The 26,172-nt window shown below is 44.0% G+C and overlaps 1 protein-coding gene across 1 annotated transcript; it reads left to right on the forward strand.

Moving 5' to 3' along the window:
* The first annotated feature begins 276 nt into the window (after positions 1-276).
* Positions 277-24,979, forward strand: LOC119406964 (kelch-like protein 18). The gene is made up of 9 exons (XM_037673784.2): positions 277-685; positions 765-895; positions 953-1,093; positions 1,185-1,383; positions 4,178-4,475; positions 14,830-15,052; positions 19,015-19,119; positions 22,023-22,134; positions 24,466-24,979. The coding sequence occupies exons 1-9, from the start codon at positions 575-577 to the stop codon at positions 24,844-24,846; spliced, it is 1,701 nt and encodes a 566-aa protein (XP_037529712.1). The 5' UTR covers positions 277-574; the 3' UTR covers positions 24,847-24,979.
* Positions 24,980-26,172: the final 1,193 nt, after the last annotated feature.

Raw genomic sequence — 26,172 nt, forward strand, 5'->3', positions numbered from 1 at the left:
TGCGCCGTTATTTTGAGCTTTCGTATGAAAAAGAAAATAACTTCATAGAGGCATCTGTCTCCTCGCACGCATCGTAACTACGGCAACTACGGTACTCCGAATCGTGACGTGCAGAAATTCGTGCGCACTTTTGAAATTGTAGATAAAATTTGACATACTGATTCCATAAGTCAAACACCACGTTTGCTTTATATTTTTCCCCTTTAAAAGCAGAAAATTGAAGCCCCTAGCTGGATACACTTTTTTTTTTCTTTCATTAAAGCTCGACAAGTTGACGGTGGTCTGCTGGTCTGCTCACTCGCTCCGGTTCGATAGCGTTTAACTGGTTTAACCATTGATGAGTTTTCGATGCCTTCATGAATACTGTTCAGTGCCTTCCATGGCAATGTTTCTTGCACAGTAATCTCGAGACGATCAAAGGCGGGACCGGTTTCACGTCAAGTAGCTTTATGTGTTATCAAAGCTGCGGCGAGTGCTGCTCTTCGGCTGGTCGCTAAGTTGCGTTCCCTCTTGAGCGTGCGCAATTATGTCTGAAAGTTTCTTTGTACTTAAGTGAAAGCAATTAAGTGCGGACATGGCTGCGGATGAATGTTACATGTTTTCTCAAAGCGACCTGCCAGCATCAAGTTTTGGACTTATTGAGGAAATTCGGAGGCAGGGAAAGCTATGTGACATCACGCTCAAGGTGAATACCTTGTGTTCATTGCCTTTTTACAATGAGTGCTTGGAAAAAATGTAAAGCTTGGCTCTCTTTGGTTGCCTAGGTCGACGATGAAATCTTCACCGCGCATAGAATTGTCCTGGCCTCCACTATACCCTACTTTTACGCTATGTTCATGCACGATATGATGGAAAGCAAACAAAAGGAGATTACCATTCGTGGCATTGAGGCCTCGTAAGTTAATATTTCTTCTTTCCGTGCGAGGAACGTTCACATTATTTTGTATTTTAGGGCACTGGAAGCTCTCATCAATTTTGCGTATAGCGGCAAGGTGAATATCACAGCCACCAACGTGCAGTCTTTGCTCGTTGGTGCTTCATTTCTCCAGCTGCTCAAAGTAAGGGAGGCGTGTTCGGAGTTCCTTGTTAAAAGGTAAGCGTTGGTGTTTTAATTTTAATTGGGTACACACTGTTGGCGTGCCCTCGAACTTCCATGGTAACCTGTTGCTGCCTATTTTGCGCAGGCTTCATCCCACCAATGTCTTGGGCATACGTTCGTTTGCGGACACTCTTGGCTGCCCTGGCCTGGTTGAGGCCACTAACAAATTCATTCAGAAGCACTTTTTGGACGTCTGCCAGTCAGATGAATTCCTTGCACTCCCCCTGCAAGACGCGATTGAAATCATTGGCTGGGACCAGCTCTATGTTGTTTCTGAGGAGCAGGTATAGACTTTTTGTTAGATTGAAAAAAGGAAAATATTTAAATAGGTTCTTAGTTTGGGTGACACCAACATTGCTACCACGCTTTACTAGGCATCTGTGTTTACATAGCAGATACGAATGAAAGGCACTGATTTCCATGCTCTGAATACTATGCATGCTATTGATCATTTGCCCCTTGGAGTTCATTTGTTTCTCTACATGTACTACTAATGGATTTCTAATTTTATTGGATGTTTTAAATGTTCTCATCCTACTAAGAAGAGGTGAGAAAGTGGCAATGTTCAAATGGTGGGTGAACAATGCGCAGACCAGCTCTGCCAGCACTTTATTATATTGCAAAACTTTGTGCAGGTAGTTGCCTGATGGCAGCTACCTGCAGACCAAAGGGATGCTTAACCAAAGGATGTGCAAACCAAAGGTATGCTTAAGCAAAGGGATTGAGCTTTTTATCACATTTATAACTCTTGCTTTCTATATGTCTCATGCATCATTCCAACATAAATACTGATTCTAGTTTATACATTAGGCAAGCAAAAATGGGTATACATTGTGTGAAAACAAATTTTGCTGAGAAAAGGCAGAAAAATGAGTTATTTCATACACATATGTACACTACAAATTTTTTTTATTATTATTAAATGAATAGTAGACTGCCGTAGTATTGCACCTCAATATATCTGACATACTGCTTTTAATGGTAATAGCCATTACGTAGCAAGCTTCTCGGCAGGTTGCTGTAACGAAGCCTTGATCATTAGCAGATGTGTTGATGCTAAGAAAAACATTCCCGTTGCTGAGACTCGAGTCTCAGCTGAGACTCAATTCTAAATTGCTATTTCACAGATTGCACCATACAAAATTTGCCATGGCAGGTAAGGTGTTGCACTGCGAAGCTCGAGGATGTGAGTTTGATTCCAGGCCACAGCTGGCGCGTTTGATGGAGCCGAAATGCAAGAACACCTGTGAATCCCAGGTGGTGAAAATTTATCTGGAGTTTGCCACTATGGCACGCTTCATAATCAGATCATGGTTTTGGCATGTAAAGCCCCAGAATTCATCTAATTTAATAACAAAAAAATTCAGCGTCTGGATATTCGGATAGGAACTAGAGTCTGGTGCAGCTTGAGAAGTCCAGAGAGGCTCCACCCAGATGACCGAAGCACAGCGGCTGATTTCCTCTGAAACTAAAGGAATAGTTCCGCTTATACACTCGGCAGTGTTTTCCTAAGGCGGGGTCACCGCCCATTTGGCTTACGATGTCAGTCTGGGGCATGCGCCCATTGGTGCAGGTTTCTGTGCGTCTGCCTTTGAGGAGAAAATGCCGCAGACTTCTAAAGTGGTACCTGACTAAACATGTGGTGCAAGCTGTATAATGATGTTTGTGTGTTCTCATCTTGCATGCCTATCGCGTAGTGATTTAAGTGGCTTCTATTATAAATAGTGCGATACAGAGCAAGTCCCACTGAACCTGTGTACATGATTTGTTCAGAAGGGAGTGGTTTCCAACACTGTGTGCATGAGCACCTTGAGCACATGGATAGCACAGTGAACAGAAGAATTAGTGTGGCTCATAGGTGAATGTCCTAAATTTGCATAGCTAGAAAGTGAAATGGTGTAATCAGTTTTTCTTGTTCTCCTAAAGTAATCACTAAAGTGAAGAAACAAATATTCTGGAAGTTTTGAGAGAGTACTAGCACATATGTTCAAAAGTTATATAAACAATGTAGCATGCTTGCTGCTCTCGAAAGACGACACTCAATGAATTTGAGGAGTAGGAAGCATTGATTAAAACATCACTTTCATTTGCAAATAGCTTGTCTAGAAACTCTGGACATGACATGATGAGCATCGTCGTGAAGTCATGAAACAAAGAAAAATTTGCTAACATTCAGCAATGAGCAGTATGATAATGTTGCTCACAAAAAAAAAATAATAATAGTAACATTATGTTTATAATGCTGCAACCTACAATACTCAGTGTGTTACCAGGGTTTCTGATTTAAACCATTGTGTAAGCGTCTTTTGAAGGTAGATGAGCACTCATGCTAAGGAAACAGAGCAGGAAAGATTGTTTTGCAAATTGAACATGTTTTCTGTCTGTATCTGTTTCCTTTCCTCGGCATTAGCTCTTATTTACCTTCAAATGTTGCACCGATTAGCCCAATGTCTCATGTTTCTATGTAAGGCCCATTGTGCTGAAATTGCATGTCAAGTGCAATTAATGTGGTAGGTCTTGTACTGTGGCTTATACATGTGCCAAGCTCTTTGTGTCCAACTTGTGGATACTGCTGTGACATGTTTGAGCACTTCTTTTTGCAATGCCAGACTGTAAGCTTTAGGCAATCATCATTTTGGGCAGCTCAGTTTCTCACACTCTTCACTCGCTGGCTTTATTCCTGAAAAGTTGAACTTCAGGTGTACTAGAAATGCTGCAGAGTTACTATAGACTTCCTTTCAGCTGTTGGACCCTATTCTCTAGCTTCCCTGTCTATGCATGTTGTGTTTTACCCTGCTCGTGCTCTTTTTTTTCAAGTGGGTGTGCTTGGTGCTCCATTCAGCAAACCTGCTTTTCTTAATATTTTGTGCGGTGCTTGTTTTCATTAAATAAGTGTTATCAGTTTGCACTTGCTGAAGTTGTAAAATGCCACCACAGTAATTTATGAATTAGATTGCTGGTGCCCATTGAATACCACATGACTTTGCGTCCAAAAGCTTGTGTAGTTGTTATTTCTGGGATTTACATTTTGACCACCCTGGCAGCAACACTGTTCACTTGCACTGTTCCCTTTTGCAGGTATTTGAAGCAGTGATGTCATGGGTGCTGTATGACCGTGAAAACCGGGGCGCAATATTGCCAGAGGTGCTGGCACATGTCCGATTGCCACTGCTGAGCCCCCAGTTTCTGGCAGACCGGGTAGCTGCAGAGCCTTTAGTGCGTGGTTGCCACCGATGTCGTGACCTACTGGATGAGGCACGAGACTATTTGCTCATGCCTGAGCGTCGGCCATTGTTGCAGGGTTTTCGCACTCGGCCTCGCTGCTGTCCTGATGTGGCAGGTCACATCTATGCCGTTGGTGGTCTCACTAAAGCAGGTCAGTTCCACTACTTGAATGTTGCAATTTAAAATTGCAAAATACATGAGAACCGGAAAAGTTTTGGCCTACCCTTCCTATTGGCTGCACTGCTAACCAGGTTCGATTCCCATCCACGTCTGCATTTCAATGGTGGCAAAATACAAAAGCACCTGTACACATAGATTAAGGTGTGTGTTAAAAAAAAAATCCAGGAAGTCGAAATTAATTCGAGGTGGCGCAATACAGCATGCCTCATAATTCTAAAAGGGTGTGTGTTTTTTTTTCCCAGATTATTTATTTCAGACACAGAGTGAGTCTTGGATGGCAAGGCTAATGGCAGAACATTGCCTGCCTGATTGATGCCTTGTCACCTATACATTGCTCTAACAATGAGGCAGCACAGAACACAAGGGCATACATAAAGTTTGTGCAAAAGAATAAGCGTAAATATTGGTACAGGTAAATAAAAAAAAAAGAATAACATAAGACTATTTCTAAGAAACAAGAATTTGGTATACAGGTATACGCTAATAAAAATTTGTAATAACACACAAATGTTTACAAGCACAATGTGACAAACTAAAAAAATAATTATGCATACAGCACTCCACCAAGCCGATCCGTCCAACAGAATAGACCTGCTAGAACTGAGTTCAGTCAGCACCAGAAAGCAAGTTCATTTTCGTGGCATCTTTAAAGCAACTTGGTGATTTGTAATTTAGCACAATAGACGGTCCTACAAAAGGGAACTCTAAAGTGATCATGGCTGAAATTGTATTGGTAAGGTACCTTTGAAGAAAGAGGGGTGCATTTTAATTTTACTCGAGTTCACCTCCTACACACGCACGCGCACACACACACACACTCTCTCTCACACACGCACACACACACATACACACACAGAGGGTGTCCCAAATATCAAGCAGCACGATTTTAAAAAAGAGGAACGTCGTTACGCGAAGCACACCTAGTTCATATTGTTTCCAGTATACTGTAGTAGCCACTACTAACTTTTGTTAATGAGGTTTAGTTAATTAGTCTCAATTATGTTTCTAACTCGACAAGAACTCACCTAATCATTAAAATGTCTAAAGTAATCATGGCTGAAATTGTATTGGGTGTTAGTTATAAGGTACCTTGGAAGAAAGAGGGGTGCATCTTACTCGAGTTCACCTCATATATATATATAAATATATTGTGACGTCACAGTTGACACACCTTTAATAAGCCTTCGAGACTTAGTGAACCGAACACATCCGAGGCACAGAACAATCTCAAGATATGTCCCCACAAGCGAAGATGATGAAGAACACCATGTGATGGTGATAATTTACATATAATGAAGAAGGGCCTGATGAATGCCCGCACTAATTTCCCCCGCGTGCAAGCGGCCATCCTGGCCGCAACTTAAAGGTACGGAGAACGCCTGTTAAAAGGCTTCATACGAGATACATGCACAATCTCGGTACCGCAACGGCGCCGGTCAGTTGCAGCAATAACAGGTTCGACGCAATAATTAACGGGAGAGGTCTGCTCCAAGACTATGTATGGGCCAAGAAACCGAAATTGAAATTTGTCGCACAAGCCAGAAGTGCGAACTGGTGTTCGGAGTAGCACCTCGTCGCCGGGGTGGAAGAACACAGCACTGTGAGATGCGTCATGGAGACTCTTGCGGTGCTGTTGTCTTGCCTCAGTGTTCACTCAGGCGAGCTGGCGACAGTGGAGGATGCGGGACACATATTGTTCACAGGAAGATGCAGATGGAGTGACAGGAGTGGACAAGAAAGAGACGTCAAGAAGGAATGGAGAGTAGCCAGTTGTGCGTTGTACGGCGGTATTATATGCGAAAGTTACAAATGGCAAAATTGCGTCCCAGTTTGTGTGGTATGGCTCAATGTACATGGCTATCATGTCAGAGAATGTGCGATGAAATCGCTCAGTTAGCCCGTTGGTTTTGGGGTGATAGCTGGAGGTTGTCTTGTGCGTGGTACCGGAGGCTTGGAGCAATTCCTCAACAATTTGTGAAAGGAAAGCTTTTCCACGGTCACTCAGAATGACACGAGGAGCACTGTGACACATGATTAGGGCTTTAAGCATAAATGCAGCCACTTCAGAAGCCGACGCCGAAGTCACGCTGGTTGTTTCGGCGTAACGTGTCAATTGGTCGACAGCTGTCACTATCCAGCGATGACCAGTGGGAGTCGTGGGAAGAGGACCATACAGATCCAATGCCAACGACTTCGAATGGTGCCGACGGACACGGAAGTGGTTGCAGCTCGCCGCTTTGAGGTGATGTCGTAAGCTTTCGGCGCTGACAAAGGTTGCAGGAAGTGGCGTACTTCGCTACACTGGTGGATGGATAGGCCAGGCCAATAGAAGCGACCTTTAATGCGGTCATACGTTTTCTGGAAACCAAGGTGATCAGCAGTCATGTCGTCGTGACAGGCCTTAAGGGGAGACACTGGTCTGAAAACTGCTTGTCTTAATTTTCAGTATTTCTAGCTGAAATTTACACACAATATGGATTTTCGACTGCTGAAAACAAATATGCAATTATTTTTTGTCTATGATGCATGGATTTTAAGATATTGACTGTTCCATACACTTGCATTCTGCCCAGACTTTTGACAGCTTTCTCACAAAATACCTTTATGAGTTTGATATCACTGCATCCTATAAACACCAGAGAGTGCAACATAACCATTACTTAATTTTTAGCTGTATCCATTCAAAAGTTATGGCCTTAACAAGTACACTCATGAGAAATCAGAAACTGTTGCTTAATTTTACTGCTAATTAAATCACAGTTCCGAATAAAAATGTTGTAATTTCTTGGTTTTCTTGCACTAATCAATGCATAAGCTTTCAAATACTGCAAAAATTATCAAAATCTGACCACTACATCAAAAGATATTTGGGCAACAGCCTATATAGTGATGAAGAATGTGGTTTTGAGAAAATGGGAAAAGAAGTTTAGAAACATGGTGGGCACTTATTTTGAACTGCAAAAGGCCTGAATTGGTATTCTTAGGATAGTAGAAGCCACCAGGAACATAGTCATCATTATTCATCTTAGTATGGTTTTTCACTCTGGCCTCGCTGGTGATATGCTGCATTCTTGCAGCCACCGATATCACTTCCTCCCAAATGCACGAGCAATTCTGAACTTCTAATGACTTCCTGCCATTGCACTGTCATCAGTTAGGCATCTCCGCAAAATGGTGGACAATGCGACGATGCACCACTGTCTAGTAGAAGCATCCTCAAGTATCCAAGATGGAAGGAATAATTTACCGCGTGTGATAGAAATGCACCAATGCTGTGCAAGCACTTCTTTTTTTTTTTTTTTTAAGTGCAATGGCTTCGCCTCTGCCAGATGAAAAGCGTTCTTGTGCTAGGAACAGCTAGTAGAAAAGTGTGTCTTTCAAATGAGACCAAAATGGCTGTGATACTTAATGTGGTTTCTGCACGGTGCGCTATTGAATGGGACTTTTTGAGGTGCTTTGGTGAGCAAAAATGGTCATGAAACTGGCTTCAAGACCAAATAACTCAACGAGTATGCATTAAATGTCTGTAATATTTTATAAATGGCTTTTTTTAGACCTTCTAGATTATCAAACAAAATATTTCAGAAAATTGTTTTTTTCGAAATTTTGCCGCCTCCCAGACCAGTGTCTCCCCTTAAGAATATCAGCTCTAAGAGAGCGAGGCAGAACGGGCACCCAGCGTTGACCGTCTGGGTGATAGATGTGACGGTAAAGGACGTGGTTATCAAGCTTGAACTGCGTGAGCTGTCGACGAAGGCGGGCATTAGGTGGCCGCGAATTTCCCTGAAGGCGGTCTATAATGCGTCGACAGTAGGAGTCAGCGAGTTGATGAGACATCATCGAGCCGTGGTCGTCAGGAAAGATCTGGTCAAGAGCGGCTAAGGAAGAGACATGCATGGAAGGACTGTCCGAGCATTCATCGCTGAAGTTAGTAGCAGAACCAGTGCACGGTGCCGTAGGAAGTGGGCAGCGAGAAAGCGCATCTGCGTCCTGGTGCTTTTTACCACACTTGTAGGTAATAGTGAAATGGTATTCTTGCAGACGTATAATCCATCGACCAAGGCGACCTGATAAGTTCTTGAGTGTTGAAAGCCAACATAGAGCATGGTGGTCTGTAACGATGGTAAAATGACGGCCATGTAGATAAGGTCGAAACTTCTGCACCGACCAAACAGCAGCTAGGCACTCCTGCTCAGTGATGGTGTAATTCTTCTCAGCGTTGGTCAGTACGCGGCTTGCATATGCGACAACCCTCTCACGTGATGACTGATCTCGCTGCAGGAGAATACCACCGATGCCGTGACCACTAGCGTCAGTATGCAGGAGCGTAGGTGCTGTTTCATCAGAATGGCGAAGTACAGGTTCGGACGTGAGGGCGTTTTTCAGATGGCTGAATGCCGATTCACATTCGGGAGACCAGTCAAAGGGAACACCAGAACCGAGTAATTTGTGCAAAGGTGCCGCTATTGAAGCAAAGTCTCATATGAATTGGCTGAAGTAGGAAGCGAGGCCAAGGAAACTGCGTAAATCTTTGCTCTTTTCGGGACGAGGGAAGTGACGAACCGCCGAAACCTTGTCGGGATCAGGACGAATGCCATCCTTACTCACAATGTGGCCTAAGACCTTAATTGTCTTGCTGTCAAAATGACACTTTTTCGTGTTCAGCTGAAGACCAGCGTTAGCAAGGCACGTCAGCACTTCCTCCAAACGTTGTAGGTGTTGAGAGAACGTTGACGAGAAAACAACAATATCATCCAAATAGCACAGGCAAGTCTTCCACTTGAGGCCACGCAGAACGGTGTCGATCATGCGCTCGTATGTTGCGGGAGCATTGCAGAGGCCGAAGGGCATTACATTGAACTCGTAAAGTCCATCTGGGGTCGAAAACGCCGTTTTTTTTTTTTTTTTTATCGTCCTCATGCATCGGTATTTGCCAGTATCCCGAATGTAGATCGAGACTCGAGAAGTACTCGGCCCCCTGCAGCGAATCCAATGCGTCGTCTATACGTGGCATAGGGTATACGTCCTTGCACGTGATCTTATTTAGCGCCCGGTAATCCACGCAGAATCGTACAGAACCATCTTTTTTTTTCGAACTAGTACGACGGGAGATGACCAAGGACTAGCCGAGGGGCGTATTATCTTCCGTCGCAACATGTCGTACCATCAGTCTCGATCCGATGCGTGGTGACGCATGTCTGCCCTAATACAGGGGAATGCACGTCGAACAAAGCTTGATGCTTGGTTGGCAAGGCGATCAACTGTTGTGACTGCGAAGGGGTCAGGTCGGAGCTGATGGCAGCTTCAAGGGTGGAGATGGATATGGATGGTCCAACAGAGTGATCTTCAGGGGAAGCCGCTTGAAGAGGAACAACAGAAAAAGGCTCTGATATAGCGACGCAAGCCAATTATACCCTTAGGAATTATAATTTTTTCGGATGTCGGGTTTGTTGCACAAACGAATGCCGAGCCATCGTCGAAACGCACCAGCCCTGATGGAAAGGCTATCCCTCTGGTGAGACAGCGTGCAGATGGTTGTACGAGCAGGTCACCATGGTCAATGGCATCAGACGTGATGGCAACAATTCGCTGACTGCGGGGAGGCAGCTCGGTGTCTTCTGCAGCAAGAAAGCGAAATGGTGTGTCATCTGCGTGAAGCGAATAGGCGGTATCATTCATGTGGAGAACACGTTGCTGGCAGCAGATGGTAGCGGACGCCGTTGACAGAAAATCTCATCCTAATATGAGCTGGTGGGCACACGAACTAAGCACTGCGGATCGTATATAATGCAGAACTCCATCAATGTAGACACGAACAGTGCACATGCCGGAAGGTCGAATGGCGTGCCCTTGAGCAGCGAGCAGCCTAGGTCCACCGTAGGGAGTAGTAACTTTCCGGAGACGCGACCACAAACCACCGTGAATAACTGACAAACTAGCACCAGTGTCTCTTAATGCTTCCATTTCTATGCCTTCTACCAAAACAGAGATATTATGTGGACGTGCGGGAGGAATTTCTCTCATTTCGCTAGATGCAGCCTTTCCTCCAAAAGCTGCATAATTTAGTTTTCCGGGCGATGGTCGGCGAACTGAGAGGCTGGTCGAAGTGGTGATGTCGAGCGATGAAGTGGTGACGGCGAGCAGCGCCTGGGAGGACGGTAGCTCGGAGTCGTCTCGAACGTTGCAGGTGGAGAGGGGGAGCGGCCGGAAAGCGTTTCAGAAGGACGGCACTGGAAAGTGGACCCAGTGGAAAAGTCGTCCCGTTCGTAAGTGTCAAACCCACGACGCTCGTCTTGCTGACGCTTGCGACAGAAGCGGGCGATGTGTCCACGATAGCCGCAGTAGTAGCACGTAGGTCGCGTCGGGCGCCATGGTGGATAGTAGGGCTGGTTATGTGCGCTGGGGGATATTGAAGCCAGGTGGGCTGGCGTCGCCTTCAGTGGCATCGATGGAACGGTGGCCGGGGTAAATGCGGCGACTTGTGCGTATGTTGGTTGTGGCCTAGGGACGAGAGGGTCTGTATACACAGCACCAGTCATAGCCACCAACTCCTCCTTAACAACGTCATGCAAACTGGTACTGGAGGCGGGAGAAGGGACCGCACCCACTGAAAAGCCGAGCGACTGCAGTTCTTCTCATATGATGGCGCGGACCATCGCGCGCAATGAGATATCCGCAGTATGGTTGTTATGAGGGGTGTCCGGCTGCAACCGTGCGGATTTGAGCTCGTCCAGACGCTGGCACGTAGCTACAATATCAGCGACGGTAGCCGGGTCCTTTATCGCCAAAGCATTGAAGGCGACAGTCGCGATGCCTTTCAGGAGATGACGCACTTTGTCTGACTGTCCCATGGAAGCGTTGACGCGACGGCAAAGGGAAAGGACATCCTCTTTATACGAGGTATAAGACTCGCCCAGTTCTTGTTTGCGAGTGTCCAGTGTTCTCTTCGCAAGGGCGGACCGAACCGCTGGAGTGCCAAACACTTGTCGGAGACGCTCTTTGAAAGTGCTCCAGTCGAAAAAGTCAATCTAGTGGTTGAAAAACCATGTCTTCGCCACGCCGGTGAGGTAGAAGGAGACGTGGCGGAGCTTGTGCGGATCGTCCCAATGGTTTGCAGCACTGACGATGTCGTATTGATCGAGCCAATCCTCCACATCTTCATTGCAAAGTCCAGCGAATAAATGGGGATTGCGATGGGGCCCGCTGACGATCCAAGGTGGAGAAGCCGCGGCAGCCGTAGCGGAAGAGGTAGATGAAGAAGTGCCTGAGGGTTCGTCATGGGGCATGCTGGTGGACAACTGGCACAAACGGCGACCTGAACGAAGCTCCAGGAGGTAAAGCGGTCGAGGAGAGGACGGGGAACCGATGAGCACTCTCCACCACTTGTGACGTCACAGTTGACACGCCTTTAATAAGCCTTCGAGACTTAGTGAACCGAACACATCCGAGGCACAGAACAATCTCAAGATATGTCCCCACAAGCGAAGATGATGAAAAACACTATGTGATGGTGATAATGTACAGATGATGAAGCGCCTGATGAATGCCCACAATATATACATACACACATACAGGTGTCCCAAATATCGAGCAGCATGATTTAAAAAAAGAGGAACGTCGTTACGCGAAGTACACCTAGTGCGTATTGTTTCTAGTATACTGTAGTAGCCACTACTATTTTTTTTGCTCATGAGATTTAGCTAATTAGTCTCCGTTATGTTTCTAACTTGACAAGTACTCACCTAATCATTAAAATGTCACTGAGGCATATGTAGGCATGTACAAATGACATCTACCTGCACTATTTTCAACGTACCAATTGCGTGCTCACTTTTTTTGGCAACGTTGGCCACGGCAACAGTGAAGTCGGAAAGACTGCTTTCAGGTGGGTGATTTGAAGCGCACTAACGCGATGCGGACCACTAAAACGTGATTTTATTTCAAAATAAGCACTTCCTTGTCACAAAAGTAGCACTACGAGGTTTCTGGACCGCTATTTCAACGATCAACATCGACTTAATATTTGCCTTTGGTGTCCCTTTAATACGGTCCCATTTTTCATGATTTCCCTGTGCCAACACTCACTACTGGCAATGCAAGAATGGCCTTATAGAGTTGTGATGCTTATTTCCCTGTTAATACATTCCCAGAAGAAGCTTTTCGACACCAACATTCATCTAGTATGTGGGTTCTCAAACTGGGTTCCGCAGAACCCAGGGGTTCCATGAAAGGACATTTAAAGGTTCCGTGAGCGGTCAGAACGAATGCGACCTGCTCCCGCTTTACCCCATTTGCACCTATTTAAGCCAGGGGGGAGGTTGGGAGGGCTGAACCCTCCCAACCTCCCTCCCCTGGCTATGCCCCTGCTTGTGACATACTGCGCTTAGTTTGCATGAACACATTGCTTACGGCATGGTGCCTTAATCATGCAGTGTATGGTCAGTGGGCACTTTACGCAACTTGCGCAACTTAGGGGGGGTGGGGGTGGAGGAATGTATTATCTGTAGTTCCATATATTAAAGGTAACCGGCCAATGCGGGTGGTGTTAATATTGCTGCATGCATCGAGAACCATCCTCTCCTAACCCTCCCTCCCCCCCTTCCCACTTGCTTCCAAATGTCATCATACTCTGAAAAAGCTGTTGAGGTTCCCCAAGACTCGCAAGCTTAAGAACCCCTGATCTAGTTCATTGGCCAACTGAGATTTTTATGATATGCATTTGGTCCGCTAAATCCCATATGAACAGTAAAAGGCTGCTCGCCACAAGGACTTTTCTGCAGTACTCACGTAACCATGTCCTGTGAAAATTGCAGCACACACTTATGTCATGATAAGCAACTTCACCTCTCTGACAGCATGTGTGGCATAGTGTAGTAGAAGCATACTGCACACCTTTAGCATGTGCTTACCCAAACATGTTATCATTACCTGCTATCTTTTAAAGCGGATTACTGGTCTTGGACCCCCCCTGTCTACGCCAGTGCTGGATAGTATGTTTTTCCTCTCGTTCCTTTGTTCAATCCTGAAATGTTTGATACTGTATATACTATATTCTATATTTGCCGCACTTACCCAGCCCTTCCACCAAATGTGACGGAGGTAAGAGGTCGATTTAATAATATTTACAGGAGTGTAGCAGTAGCCAAACAAGATGGCTGAGGAGCCCCACGAGCAAGCACTTCACACACACTTGTCGTCTTCATCTTCGGAGAGGACAGCACTAGCTCATGTTCATATATTTTGTGCTTTCGTTCTACTAAAAGGCCAACAAGAATGTGCTACAGGCACAATTCCAAGTTATTGGGTTATGAACAATTAAGCAGCCTATTTATGCTAGTTCTGCACCTTTTTGCAGCTTATCGAAGGTTTACGTTCTCATCTGAAAGATACCCCAAAACTATCTTGTCAGTTGTATACAAATGTAGTGAGTTGGTAGGGAATGTCCTGATCATCTAGATCAGGATTCATTAGCTCCGTGTAAAGAATGTAATTTAGTAGTGGGTTATTAAAAATTTGCATCACAAGTGAACCACAGTGGTGCTTCACGCTGGGCTTTTGGCAACCTCTGCCCACTCTACATAGAATGGGCAAGCACTGAGCAATCCAATGTTGTATTTTCTGTTGCACTAAGTAGCTAATGACCCGCTTATCATGACTGGAAACCTTGTTTGCTCAAGCACATACGCCGAATTATTTGGAGACGTTTTTATAGTGCCCAGTCATACTTTTGGTTTCAGAGAGCACCAAAGAAGGTTCGACCAGGGCGGTTTTATTGTAAACAGCTGTCCACGTGACCACACAAAACAGTGACGTGCACGCTGTGCACGGCAGTGTATGCACATGAGTGCCACATCAACCACCGTGGCAGAGAGCACATGCCGGGGAATGCCAGTGAACAGCTTGGCATGGGTGGCTGTTAGTGGTTTACATTAAATTCAAATTGATGTCAACATTGCGAGGTGCTCCGCTTTGCGCTCAAGTGTGCAGCATACACTTCAAAATTGATTTTAAATATGTTCTAGGCCATATTTGCCGTTGATATTTTTGTAGATAAAGATATGTGTGTGTCTACACAAATCTATCTGACAAGTTATCTCGCTGTCAAGATTTTATGCCAGTGCTTCTTTAAGTAACTTTTGTTAATGAAACTCTATTGTCTTCAGGTCTACAAATGGAACAGAAAGTGAGAAACTTGGCTTGTGAACAAGATGTTAAAAATTAGTCTTTTTTTTACATTTCTTTTTGTTTCTTGTACATTACATTTCATTCTCTGCTGCTTCTGTTACATGCCTTTCAGTGCTGAACTCTGTATTTTGTTTTTGCAGGTGATTCTCAGAGTACTGTGGAGGTTTATGATCCCAAGCTCGGACACTGGCAGGTTGCCGAAGCAATGTCAATGACTAGAAGTCGAGTTGGTGTTGCTGTACTCAGAGGAAAGCTTTACGCCATTGGTGGCTACAATGGCTTGGAACGACTTCGTACTGTAGAAGTGTTTAGCCCTGAAAGCCGCATTTGGAGTCGAGTAGCGTCAATGAATTGCAAGCGCAGGTGTGTGTCTGAGTTTAGACTGTTTCCTTGTCTTAGCAGTTTTCATCTGCACACAGTTCACTTGGAACTGGTGCATTTGCACTTTGATGTGCTTGTATATTAAGTTGTGTGGCATCAATGAGAGATGCAAGCATGTCGCCTCCAATATTAGACGAGCACAAATGTTGGATGTCATGCTAGGTATTATGGTCTTGCTTATAGCTACCATAATATTCAGTCAAACACAGGTACACAGAATTATTTGCTGTATTGGCTGTAAAATTTTCTTGAAAATGCCATGCAAAAGCATAGAATTATACTATGCACGTATCGAGCTCCCATTCACCTCCACTTTTGGTACAGTAGGCTCTGCATAATTAAAACTCAAAGGGAACTCAGAATTTTCTTTTAATTATCAGACGTTCTCATAAATATGACTCGGGGCAACATACCAGCTTCTGTTGAAATGAAACATTCACATACACATACCCGCCAACCTGGGGACCTTCAAATTCGGAATATTCGTAAAGTGCGAGTTTTTAGACATCAGCGATTATGCTGGTACTCGTTATTATACGGCGCATGCACACGTTCGTAATCAAGGGACACAAAATGTGCTGTCCTGTGACAGCTGCTAGCCCCTTCCCATTCTTAGTATGCTTTTCCGCATACTAAGAATGCACATGAGTGCCAGTGTACTGCGGCGAAAGTGACTTAAGCGTTGCGCATGTGTCATGAGAATGTCATGAGAAGCATTGTCATGAGAATGTTGCATGTTGTCTAAAGTGATGCGATGACAATGTTATCATGTTCACTGAACCAAACTATACTTAGTCCAATGATCGTGCAACATCAAAAACCATCACACGCTGCAAAAATAGGAGCCATGGCCCAAAATCACATGAAGCTGAAATTTAATCATAGAAGTTTTTCATGGAATATTGGTGCACCACTTTGGCCATGTGAGCTCAAGTTGAATCCTGCTGATATGGTCAAAGTATGATTCAGCCCAAGGCAGCATCTCCTTCTTGAGGACATCTTCCAAATTATTTACGTGGTTCACTTTTGCTCTCTGTTCCAAGAAAACCAGTGTCCTTTTTCTTTTAGAAGTGATAGGCCCAAAAAACATCATTGATTAATGGTGAGAAAACCTTCAGGAAATCATTTCACTGACACTGACTTTTTTTAGGGTTCCTGTCAATATCCTATCATTTTGGTAGTTTAAAAAACACCAGGCCTGCGCAGAACACTCGACACAGTCGCAGCGAAAGCTGGAAGAGTGGTTTTTGTAGAGCCCATTGTAACTTCTCTTGGGGCGAATACTACAAGTATAGCTGCAAGGTGCCCACTACGCCACAAATCATAATTTTGCAAAGTACGGAAGTAACCATTATGCCATTATTTATGCGAAGAAGCAAGGTAACCGTTACACATCTGTAAGGCATTATGTGCACTTTGATGCTGTGGCTGATGACAATGAAGAATAATGGCCGAGCCTCTTGTAATGGGTGGGAAGCTTTAAACCACCCACTCTCTGCGCAGTTCACATTTTGTGACGCCTGGTGTTATTTTAGTCTTCTACCACGCTATGTTACATCTGTTGACGTGATACCTTGCCCGACATGACGCCTGCATAGGATCTTTTTGTGAAGGGGTTAAAGGTCAACTCCGGCGATTTTTCAAGGTCGATGGATCTCAATGAAATTCGCTGGGTACGTTCCTTTGCACGTTTCCGTCATTTATGCCAAATTACAGGCTTGAGACATGCACAGATTGTTTGCAAATGAATCTTAAAGATTGTCTGCAAATGCCCTCCTGGCTTCCCACAATTATTGGCAACATTGCGTCTGTGACGTCAGTATTGGGAAGGCGACGGAAGTGACGCAGCCGAGAGCACCGCTAACTTTGGCGCTTCGGCCGCTACAGCGAGTGTCTGCTGTGCACAAGGCGACAGACAGCGCTGGTTTGGCCGGCGCTTCGCTGGTCGTCCCGGCTGTCACAGATTTCATACTCCGCGCCGGCGTGACCGGCATGCCTTGCACGACTTCCGGTTCGTTCGTAACAACGGCTACGTCATACGTAGACAGTACATTTGGTTGGGTTTTGGTTTCGGTGTTGCGATTTTTTGCTTATTTAAAATTATTCTCCAATTTGCCGAGTATTTCTTCTATTGGGCCCGTAACTGGAGCGTCTCAGGAACATAAAAGCACTATTACTTTGACATGGTCAAAAAATCGCCGGAGTTGGCCTTTAAAGGGACACTAAAGACAAATATTAAGTCGACGTTGATTGTTGAAATAACGGTCCAGAAACCTCGTAGCGCTGCTTTTGTGCCAAGGAAGTGCTTATTTTGAAATAAAATCACGTTTTTAGTGGTCCGCATCGCGTTAGCGCGCTTCAAATCTCCCGCCTGAAAATACGACTCTCATACGTCACTGCTGCCATGCCCAACGTTGCCCGCTTTTACTGCGCGGCCACCGACACTAGTAGCAGCCGAGCGGAAGTAGCGGGACCCACAGTAGCAACAACGGCGCTGCGGCAAATACTTGCTCGGATGGGCACATTCAAAGCCGTCACCAAGTTGCGGTTGGTCTCGTAATCCTCAGTACGAAAGAAAGTGCAGCGAGCACACACGCAGAGGTTTTGACTGTTTAGCACACTGGCGCAATGGCATGACACTAAGCCACTTCGAGCGTAAGGGTTCATTCCGCGGCACCCAGTGAAAAGATACACCGGTTTCCTTGCTGCAGCACTGGCGTTGTGCACCATTCGGGCGTCCGGCAATATCACACGCATGCGGCATTTTGTCGAACCTTCTGTCAGAGCGACCTTCACGAGCGCGCAAAACACGCACGGCAGTACGCGATCCCGAAACTACCACTGAGACGGGCGAGGCACAGTTCGGCGAAAACGGAACCTTTGAACCACGCGCGCCGTTCCCCATGGCAACGCCACGGAGGTTTTGTTTTCCATGAATCAAGCGAAAACGAACAAACAGCATTTTATTACGTCTTTTGATGCTCAGAATGTTCTTTTTTTACTGCTGTTAGTTTGATTACTAGTGATTTATTGTAGGCTGACTTCCCTACGTCATCGGGATCACTTCGAAAATGTCCCACTCGTGGCGCTCGTGATGTGATACATTTAGCTTAATTTCTCGGTAAGTAGGGCACTGCTGTTGATAATATTGCCGTTTTAGAAGTTGTCATACATTGGGCTTTCACTCTGACATAAATTGTTATTTGCCTTTAGTGTCCCTTTAAGCACTGGTGTGGTTCTGTGGTATAATACTCAAGTGCCATGCAGAGTCTGGGTTTAAATGCCGCTCGATCCTGGATTTTTTTTTTTTCTCATTGTGCGCGATAGTGTGTTGCAAACGCTGGCGATGGTGGCAGCCAACTACACCACCAAAATCGGCTATTGTTGTGACCTCGTAACAGCTTTTGCTGTAATTTGAAGTGAAGAACAGTGCGTAAAACAAGGACGAAGGGAGAACGAGCGACACCAGCGCTGGTGTCGTTCGTTCTCCCTTCGTCCTTGTTTTACGCGCTGTTCTTCACTTCAAACTATGCAACACCAACTAGCCCAACATCATACCCTTTTGCAGTTTATTTCGCTGTAAAACTACTCAACCACTGCCTTGTCTATGGTTAAAATGCTGTGATGTGTCATGTTGCTGCAAAGTTTCTGCAGAATTAAGTCCCTAATTGCAGAGCTTCTTCATTACTGCCCGCAACTCTCTTTTTCTCACCACCCTATAAGCAAAAATGTGCATTTGCATATAGTATTGTAAAAACAAAAGCATATGTAAAAACATCAATTTAAGAACAGTATGAAATAATCAAGGCAAACTTCCTTTACAACTCATGATTGAAGAGCACACCATGTATTGTTGTACCAAATAATTTGTTATGCAACTTGTGCTTTTTCTGCTTGATCTCCTGCTAGTTTTCATGCAGATAAATGTTTGCCTTTTTGTGTAGTGCTGTCGGTGCAGCTGTGCTTCACGACAAGCTGTATGTGTGCGGTGGTTATGATGGAGTATCCTCCCTAAACACAGTGGAATGCTACAACCCTGAAAAAAATGAGTGAGTGCTTTGGTTCTGCTTTACGTTATTACCAGATCTTATATCAGTGATATTTGCATTAAAAAAAAATCTTTAGTAGTGATCCTTTATGGTTATGATTGTCTACTTAAACTACCAAGTGGGCAATTGAGAACCCCTAAATTACGTACAATTTGAAATTTTGCTAATGTTCTTGCAACATATTCTATTTTTACAAAGTTTCAATATGAGAAGAGCAGTGGCATCCTCTGCCACAAGATTTATGGCAAGATCATGAATGGCAAGCCAACACCCCAGGTGCAAGAAAACAGAAGAATGTTTATTACGTCAATACACTTTCATTTTCTTGATGAATATGTAAATCCTGTACTTATATTGCATAAGAGCAGTGCTTTCATGATTCTGTGACTTTCACAATGCGACTGCGGCACAAAACCCCTGTGTCTAAATTAGCCCGAAACATGCTCTGCACTGCTTCCTGTTACGTACTGCCACCAACACCACCACATGCACGTAATGATACTTTTTTCACCGGTAAAATGGCCAGAAACTGATCTATCGTCCATCACGATGTAGCAAGCGAGTTTTATGCCAACATACGGACCATAGCTGAAAGTTCTTCATCTTCAACAGCTTGCGCCATGTTTGAGTTTTGTGACATTGGGCGCACATTATAGCAAGTCAAAACGAAGCTACTGAGTGCCAGATCCACTGTGGACGAAATCGTGGTCACTAACAACGTGATCATAGGCAGCGTCCACGCAGTTCTGAAGGCATTTGCGCGGCCTACGCACTCAAGTCTGAACAAAACTGCTGAGCACCGCAGCCACTCGCTAATGCACAATCGTGCATGGTGACTACGCAGTTGTGAGGCAGGTGGCGAAGACAAAATTGCTGCTTGCCGATGCTGCAGTTGCTATCGACGCGATTATACATAGTGCCCACATAGCTCATGTGCACTGAGTAAAAACAAAAACGAAATAAGTTTGCTGCAGCCTCTGAACTCTTGGTTGCAAACAACGTGATTGTGGATACCGACCATGCCTTTTTGAAGGGCTGCGGCCAACGCGGTGTCACACGCGGTGGTTAATGCAAATAGGCATGAAGCATTCTGGCTTTCCTGTCATTGTCGTACGGTTCACACTGATGATGATGGCGATGCAGAGTGCACCAACTTATTTCGGTTGTCCGTCTGCGATCACCATTTTCACTCTTTTGAGCCACACATTTGCGGTGCCTTGCGCTGGGCATGCTCCGAGGATTGTCCGAATCAACTTGGTTGTGGCCAAATATGACCGCATTGACAAGAGTTTGATGCCATTAAACAGTGCATATGCTTCCCGTGACAAGAGAATATGTCCAAATCATCCAGTTTTTCAAATGAAAGGGGGGTTAAATTAGCGAGTTTTTACTGTACTGTTCTTCTGCATTGTTATGCCATATACTGTAGCCTTCTCTTCCAGTTGCGGTACCATTCTAGTACCATTCTAGTATTCAGAATAAAGGTTTGTAGCAGTTTGTTTCATGTACACACTCAAGCACTCAAACCAACTCTCTCCATTGACTATGTCATACCCATACTCTATTGTATGTGTCTGAAACAGAAAAAGACACTGGCAGCCATTACCTGAGAACTGGTGGGTGTAGCAGATGGTGTACACTCAAACCTCATTATAACAGTCACATCTGCCACGAAAATAACTTCGTTATATCCGAAAATTCGTTATAAATGTTTATTTTTAACGCTGTAGTTATGACAAGACTATTTTTCATTTACTTCGTTATAACCGATAATTCGTTATATCGAGGTTTGAGTGTACTACTGAGAAGGCCTATAAGTTCTATCATAGTTTTAAAGCTGCCCCACACTAGGTTTAGGCGTTGCAAACAAACAAGTGCAGCATGCAGATAATGCACTAGTCATCTTGTCTAAAATTACGAAACAGCTTCCAGAAAACAGGAAGTTTCATACAGACGGCCACGTGCCCTTCATCTCAAGAGAGCTGTGCTTTGAGCAAGAGTCAAGGTTGTATGCACAAATGCCCCTATGCAATATCCACTGCTTGCAATTTCACCAGCCATGGCATGTAACTTCAGTTAATTTTTCAATGTGGAATGCACAATGCTACAGCTGGAAATGCACTACACAGCAAATAGCAAGATGGATAAACTTGACTGTAGCACTCGCCTCGTGGTAACATGGTAACAGGGCATTTCAGTCCCTTTTATCTCCTCCAATAACTGACCAATTTGAAGGATTGTTTTGGTAAAACACACCTCTTGAAACTTCTGGTGTTATAACTAAAATTTGCAGTAGGGCCTAGTGAACGGCCCTTGATTATGGCAAGCACCACGATATCAATATTATAATGACATACCCTTGCATCTAGAATAGGTATCTGCATGACATCAAGAGCTGAGCAAAGTAATTTGTCATAGGATTAGTTCATTGCTGGAAGTTTGCTAGGTTTTTTTTTTTTTTTTTTCACGTCTTTTTTGATGGCTTATACTATTCTTAGAGTAAAAGTTACCTACAAAGAAAATGTCTAATTTTTTCTTTCCTTTACCTGTGAGGCCATATAATTTCGTTTTGTTTGGAATTGCATATTAGCATAGTGATACCTCAGTTCTCGCAAGCCTTCCAGTGCTGACTATGAAAGTATTGTTAACAGCTTTCTCAAGAGTACTGGACTTGACAGTAGACTTTGGGAAGAGCACCGTGTTGCGTGGTTACTGTACATGCGCATCACCTCTTTCTGTCCCCATCATCATCTTCTTCACTCTTTTTCTCCCTTCCTCTTTCTTTTTCCCTGTGCACAAGCTCTCTGCCTTCTGATAAATTCACTCTCTCTTTGTTTACAGCTGTGTGCATTATCGGATGTGAAGTTTCTATTTGCATCGTTTTAACCATGAAATTTTGACAGGTGGACTATGGTAACGAGCATGTCCAAGCACCGCAGTGCAGCTGGAGTTGTTGCTTTTGATGGCCACATTTATGCACTAGGTGGCCATGATGGACTCTCCATATTTGGATCAGTGAGTGTTTGAGTTTGCAAAAGCTTGTGCTGTAGCATATGAATTTAAGTTTGGTTGTTATAAAAAGTTACTTTTATAACCAAACCTAAATTCGAGTTATTTGAAGGTGTTGGGTTCGGTCCCCACTTCCAGCAAGTTGGTCGACTGCTTTTGCAGCAGTGCCCTTACCCCTATTGGCGCTATTGGTGTTTCTGACGTTGTATACAGTGATATTACATAAATGACAAAAAATTTTGGGACTTTTAGTATTAATCACTGTGAAAAGGTGCCCACTGGAATCCTGCATTAACGGGGAGGCAAAGGCAAACTTTGCACAACCTTGTGGTTGTTCAGTTAAAAAATATTTTTCTCTCTTAAAACAAAAATTACTCTGTTCAAACTTTTTGGATATTATACTAACGAAGCATACTACACAACGATGTATAAGCCATATTTTTACTTGGACTGCTACATTGCAAAAATGAAGCTGCAATATGGCTCAAAATGCTATTTTCCCCAGGTTTGTCATAATATTGTCACAACGTTTTCCTTCATTAAATCCCATAGTACTTTTATCATGTATTATGTGAACTTATAAAGCCCACAATGTGAACATATTACTCTCGAAAAAAATGTGTGCTTTTTCTAAAAAAATGTTAAACGTGCACCATTTTGCGATATTTCGTCATGGCCAGAAATAAGGACAGTTAAAACAAAAATGAATGAACTCTCATAGTCATGAAACGTCGGTGCCGCCTGATCAAGAAAAAAATTGTTTCGTAGTAATTGCTCAAACCAATAATTTTATATAAATTATTTAGCCCAACACAGTTTCACTTCCGTGTGCAAAGTTCGAAGCGCCCTTTAGGCGAGAAATAATTGTTTCCCGAAATATAATGTCTCAATTACTACTACTCACATTCGCATATACGAGCACGATTTTTTTCAGCATGATTGGCGATGGTCGAAAAACCACCGGGCCCACTTGATATGGAATGACCCACATATGTTACTCATGCCCCTGAGAACCAGTTTGAGTGGGGGAGAAATGCAATGGGTGGCAATGGACCATGGCGTCCTAGAGTGAACATGCTGCTCATTTGGGGATGACCATTGCCATCTACTCCTTAAAGGGACACTAAAGGCAAATAATTCATGTCAGAGTGAAAGCTCAATGTATGACGCCTAAAACGGCAATATTATCACACGACGTGCACCACGAGTGGTACATTTTGGAAATGATCCCGATGATGTGAGAGCATCCAACTACAATTAATCACTAGTAATCAAACTAGCTGCAATAAAAAAAGAACTTTCCATGCATCAAGAGACGTAATAAAATGCTGCTTGTTCGTTTCTGTTTGATTCATGGAAGAAAGAACCTCTTTGGCGTTGCCATGGGGAACAGCGCACGTGGTTCAAAGGTTTCGTTTTTGCAGAACTGCGCTTCGCCCGGCGCCCGGCTTCGCTCACGCGGTCGCGTCTCAGTGGTAGTTTCGGTATCACGTACTGCCACGTGTGTTTTCTACGCTCATGAAAGTCGCTCTGACAGAAAGTTCGACAGAATGCCGCATGCATGTGATGTTGCCAGATGCCCGAATGGTGCACGCCACCACGCAGTAAAGCGGGCAATGTTGGGCACGGCAACGGTGACGTCAGAAAGACCGCTTTCGGGTGGGTGACTTGAAGTGCGCTAACGCAATGCGGACCACTAAAACGTGGTTTTATTTCAAAACAAGCACTTCCTTGGCACAAAAGTAGCACTATGAGGTTTCTGGACCGCTATTTCACCAATCAACGTCGACTTAATATTTGCCTTTAGTGTCCCTTTAAAGTTTATTTCTCTCTCTCGGCCATGATTTCAGTTGGCAAGGACATGTACAGACGGGTCCACTGTTAAAGGGAACACTTGCATGCGGCCCATGTTTGGATTACCCTCTCTTGCAAAAACATAGTGGCTAAAATTTGCATATTACTGGTGGCTGACAGTTCTGCCTCTTTTTGACAGACTCATGCAGTGCATAAGCAATGTTTCCCTGTCCCCTTGCTGTTAGAGGGCCAGCAAAATGAAAGGTGCTCATTAGAGTGTTCCCTTTAACAGTGGACCCCACTGTACAGTATTTGTGCATTGTGCAGGACAGAAAACAGCCCAAACTGTGCTTTTTCTCTTCTAGACAAAATGTACAGGCTAGCCTAGCCGAAACAATCTACATTGTGTGCAGCCAAGCTTCTGCTGCATAACCATGCTATTGCCAAAAACACATACACATATCCTTCCCTTCACAATATTTTTGTGTTGTAGTTAGAACAATTTCTGAGCTATTGAGAAGTTATGGTGATTTGCCTACACAGGTGGAGCGATACGACGTGCAGACTGGCCAGTGGAGCCCCATGCCATCAATGCTGACACGACGGTGTCGCCTTGGAGTGGCAGTGCTACGAGGGAAAATTTACGTCTGTGGGGGCTATGACGGGGCCACATTTCTCCAGACTACAGAGGCTTTTGACCCTGTGACCCAGCAGTGGCAGTTTGTAGCACCAATGAATGTCACGCGTAGCCGAGTTGCACTTGTTGCCAACTGTGGCCGGCTTTTTGCGGTTGGCGGTTATGATGGCGTGTCCAACCTGAGCACAGTTGAAGTCTATGACCCTGAGGCTGACCAATGGACGCCCATAGCTTCAATGTGTGCCCACGAGGGTGGCGTTGGTGTTGGAGTGTTGCCACCATTATAGGATTGTGCTCAAAATGCCAATGTGGCCTGTTATTTGCACCCTTGTTTATCAAACAGGCAATGCTATTCTAAGCAGTTGCAGATGGGATAGAGGAATGCACAAAAACTTTGTATTCTACATCTTTGCAATCCTTCCTTTTTTCCACTGGTAACTTAGAAATAATAAGGTGGCTTCACCACGTACATAAGGACCTCACATTTTCTAGCCTGTAGGTGAAAAATATACACGTGATTAGTCATCATCTTATGGTGCAGTCACAGTGTCAATATAAAGAAAACATTATTTAGTAGGTCACTGCACAAGCTTTGTGGGGTGTGTTACCACCAAGGAAGTTTTATGCATTTATATGATGTATGTGTTCTGAATAGATCTTTTTGTTCGTGTACATATTTTTATACTCTGATAATCAAAAGCATTTGGTATAACACAGTGAGATGTCACAAATGCATATTCTACATGGTCATTCACGTAAAGTCCATTACAGCACATAGCCAATTGCATCAGGCATGCCTCACAGAACTGATGCTGGTGTCAACTGCAGATGGCAACTAGTTATAAAAAATATTAGTTGTATAGGAGAAGAAATTGCAATGTCTTAATTATTACAAATATTCACTGATGCATTCAGCATTTATAACATGATTTCAAGCCATACATATTCATGTTATGAAAACTTTCCTGTGTTCATGTGTATTTGATATTACCTACATAAATTTTTGTTACAGTGTTATATATATGTGGGGCAATATTTAAATCATGTGTTACACATGCTGCTATCAGTAGAATCTCATCTACTCATTTCTTGGATCCACATGTGCAGCTGTTTGTGCCACATTTCAGAGATATGAAATGAGCTGGAACACTGTTTTCAGGATGCACATAACCTGAAGTGGCACATACCTTATATGTATTCTAGTGTGTTTAAAAGCAAGGAAGACAAACTACAAGGCTAACCTATAGCTTGTCATTTTTTGGTGTGTAGATGATTACCAAAATTTTGTTTATTATTTTATAACTGAGTTATTGTGAATGGCTTTTGTTATTAAAATATCAGAGCTTATCACCACACTTCTGGCATTCAAAAAAGTGATTGTTGCTGTGAATAGTTAACTCCATTTTTTGTGTAAACTTGGGAATGTCAGACTTCTGCTGTGTCTTTAACTGTACCCATGAAATAGGAAAAAAATCTTGGGAAGCTTGTTCCATGCAATAGCGCAGCATTTACTTTGAATTGATAATTGCCGCTCAACTGTGGCATTAATGGGGTGAAAAAAAATCTCTGAATAAGCGAGACTCTTCACTGTCACATATTGGAGGAAGAAAACA

The sequence above is a fragment of the Rhipicephalus sanguineus genome, chromosome 1, assembly GCF_013339695.2.
Source record: "Rhipicephalus sanguineus isolate Rsan-2018 chromosome 1, BIME_Rsan_1.4, whole genome shotgun sequence".
NCBI classification, from domain to species: domain Eukaryota; kingdom Metazoa; phylum Arthropoda; class Arachnida; order Ixodida; family Ixodidae; genus Rhipicephalus; species Rhipicephalus sanguineus.